Source organism: Myzus persicae, unplaced genomic scaffold, assembly GCF_001856785.1.
Source record: "Myzus persicae strain clone G006 unplaced genomic scaffold, MPER_G0061.0, whole genome shotgun sequence".
In the NCBI taxonomy this organism is placed as follows: Eukaryota; Metazoa; Arthropoda; class Insecta; order Hemiptera; family Aphididae; genus Myzus; species Myzus persicae.
In genome coordinates this window covers 14,809-18,045 of record NW_019100841.1, presented here as the reverse complement: position 1 = coordinate 18,045, position 3,237 = coordinate 14,809, and the positions used below count along the sequence as shown (strand labels likewise).

General features: G+C 31.0%; 1 protein-coding gene across 1 annotated transcript; it reads left to right on the top strand.

Moving 5' to 3' along the window:
- The first annotated feature begins 608 nt into the window (after nt 1-608).
- On the top strand, nt 609-1,736 carry LOC111026395 (zinc finger protein 728-like). Its single transcript, XM_022304472.1, has one exon. The coding sequence runs from the start codon at nt 609-611 to the stop codon at nt 1,734-1,736; it is 1,128 nt and encodes a 375-aa protein (XP_022160164.1).
- Nucleotides 1,737-3,237: the final 1,501 nt, after the last annotated feature.

Genomic DNA, 3,237 nt, shown 5'->3' with positions numbered 1-3,237 from the left:
TATTAAATGCGGTGGCAGAATTTAGTTTTAGATGATGTAACTCAGTTAACATGGGAAGACTTAGAAGATATTGGAATAGTCAAACTTGGGCATCAAAAAAGATTATTACTAGCAATTAAACAAGTAAAAGATATTAAGGCTGGGAAATCATTTGTTCCTCATTCTCCATATTTTATTCAAACTCAAGTGAGTAAAAATTCTAAATTGGAAAAAAATGATATTAAAAATGTTTCTTAATGTAAAAAATTCAAAACTTAATTTATTTTAAGATAAAATAACATCAACAATATCTATTATATTTTTAATTATTTGTGTTCCACGCCTATTAAACGGTCGGATCGATCTTAAAGTGTTACAAAATACTGCTAATGTTAGTAATAATGTTAATAAACTACATGTTACAGTAACATGGCTAAAAGTATTACATAATAATGAATTGCTGTTTATTTTTATAGTTATATAGTAACCATTTATACAGATTTTTTAACACAGATATTAAATTTAAAGTTATAAATTAATTTTAGTTTTATAGTAATTTACAATATATTAATTATTATATATATATAATTATATATTATTTTACAATATAATATTTTCATTTTATTAGGATGGCATCAGTTAATCAAAAAGCAAAAATTCTTTGCACTGTTGATGACATTTGCTTACGAGAAAATGTGGATCCAATTATCGGCTTTGGAACACATAGATCAGGTGTTATGCCAGTGGCCATTTGCTCCACGAGTGACAAGAAACTTTTAAAATTCCATAGACAGAAATATATAGAATCTCTTGGACCTTGTTCGCCGTTTGAATATCAGAAATGTTATAGATACCCAAAAGACGAAGATTTTGGAGTTAAAGTGGTAGCTAAGAAAACCATTTACATGAACAACCTTATAACAGAACTATACGGTTCAATGGCACCTGTCACTGATGATTTTTTTTCTGATGGAATAAGAGAATATTCAGTCGTGAAATCCATACATACAGGCGAAACAAAACTGTGGCTTGGGCCCGCAGCATTCTTAAATCACGATTGCGAGGCAAATACAGATATATATGCATTAGGGAGTACCAGTGCAATAGTAAAAGCTAATAAAAAAATTAAACGCGGAGAAGAAATAACTGTATTTTACGGTGAACATTATTTCGGAGAAAACAACAAAGACTGTTTGTGTCATTCATGTGAGTATAAAAAGATAGGGCATTTTCAGGTAAATCAAGGAAATGAACAAGGTGCCGGTTGCCCAATGACAAATGCAGTCTTCAGTGAAGAAGACTGCACTGAACCCAGAGACGATGTTTTTACGTGTGATATATGTGGACACATTTTTTTGTTCAAATGTTGGTTGGAGAGACATATTGCTTCCCATATGCAACCTATTCATGCATGTGAATATTGCGACAGGGTTTTTAACAGGAAGGATACCCTCAAGAGACATATACAAACTGTTCATAATAAAGTAAAGCATTCGTGTAATATTTGCGATGCTAAATTTAGCACTACTCATGCAAGAACTAGACACATCAGCAGGATTCATAGCATAGAGGATAACATAGTCCATTGTCCAATATGTCCTTCAACGTTTAATTGCCAACAAAATTTACAATACCACAATAACTTAAAGCACACTCAATTTAAACCGTATAAGTGTAAGGAATGCTATAAAGGATTTGAGACACCTTATTTGCTGCACATTCATAGACGATCACATGATAGACAAAGAAACGATTGATAAGTAAGGCGAATTGTTCAGGAATACAAGGTAATAATATAATATATAATATAATATATATAATACAAGATTATTTATTTATAATATATTATTTATTTAATTGAATTACTTTGATATTTTCAGGTTAAAAAAATTTTTTTCTTTTTTTCATAACCTTTAGTTTAAACCAGAAGATATTATCTTCTAAGACCGTGGTTTAAACTATTAAAAGTTAAATTTATTAGTCAAAATATCTGTCTTTATAGTTAAATTAGTTATTTAAGCCCCTAGCAGATAAACATTAGTATAATAACCCCAATCCCTAATACATAGACAGATAATTTGACCCCTTTTAAAATATCAAGTGATCTGTGGTGTTATAATTAAGTAGGTAGGTATATTAAATTAGTTATGTAAGCCCCTTACAGCTAAAAATTAGTATAAGATCCCAAATCCCTAACATCACAGATCATTTGACCACCATTAACTAATTCGGGAGGTTGGCTGGGGTTAAGGGTGGCGGCATCGAATAAAGGTTCACCGTGTCGAGGTGATGCCGCTGAGCAGTGGAAGGATCAGTGGCAAAGTTACTGATTCAAATTCACTTGCGACCAAGAAACCTTTTCTTTAAAAAAAATGGCGTAGCTCCACCGGATGGGTTAGGGGGGGGGGGGGGGGTTAATATATTATTAACAATTGTTGCAGGATTACGGTACTGAAATACATCATTTAGCCACCACTACAAGTCCAATTAGTCACGAGCGGAACACTGCAGCTAGTTCCACGCACCGCACGCGAATGCGCCCACCAATTTTTACTATATTTTGGATTATCACAATATACATTTTTTCGAAGTAATTTAGGAAAAAAATATCTATTTTACTATGACAAAAGTTATATTTTCTTAATAGTCATGACCTGGTCTATCAGAAAAATAAAATTTCATAAAGATTAGGTAAGAAATAAAAGTTTTATAGGCTTATGTTCAAACAAAAAATAACCCTCTAAAACGATGAAAATATGTCAAATATTTACGTTCAAAATGTGATTTCTGCGAAAATATTTGAAGTTAAGGTATGTTTAGTATATATAAAGATTCAGTGTAATATTATCTATCAGAAAAATATAAATTTATATAGTATAGTTGAGAAATAAAGTTTTTCTACTACATATCGTTCGCAGAGTTAAGAAATAACGTATTCTCAGCTATACATAAACAGCCGCCTGGACATTAACATTAATTTTGTCTACGTAATTTATACGAACAAAATCTCAAGTTTATTAAGTTGCCTATAGCGAAACCCTTAAGCTACGCCAAATACTATCAAATTTAAAATTGAATAATTATTTTGTAGTTAAAAATTGAGAAAATGTTTAATTTTTATATAAAAAATAGACCCCCAGAAGTGGACGGTGATTTTCCCTTCGATACTTTGCAATTATCAAAAATAATAATTAAATCTTACCTTATGATGGTGTCAATTATGTTTCACAAGTATAGACCGGCTGCGGTGGATTGAAA

Excerpts from the sequence above, each read along its gene's own strand:
- LOC111026395 (XM_022304472.1), top strand. The coding sequence starts at position 609 with ATGGCATCAGTTAATCAAAAAGCAAAAATTCTTTGCACTGTTGATGAC.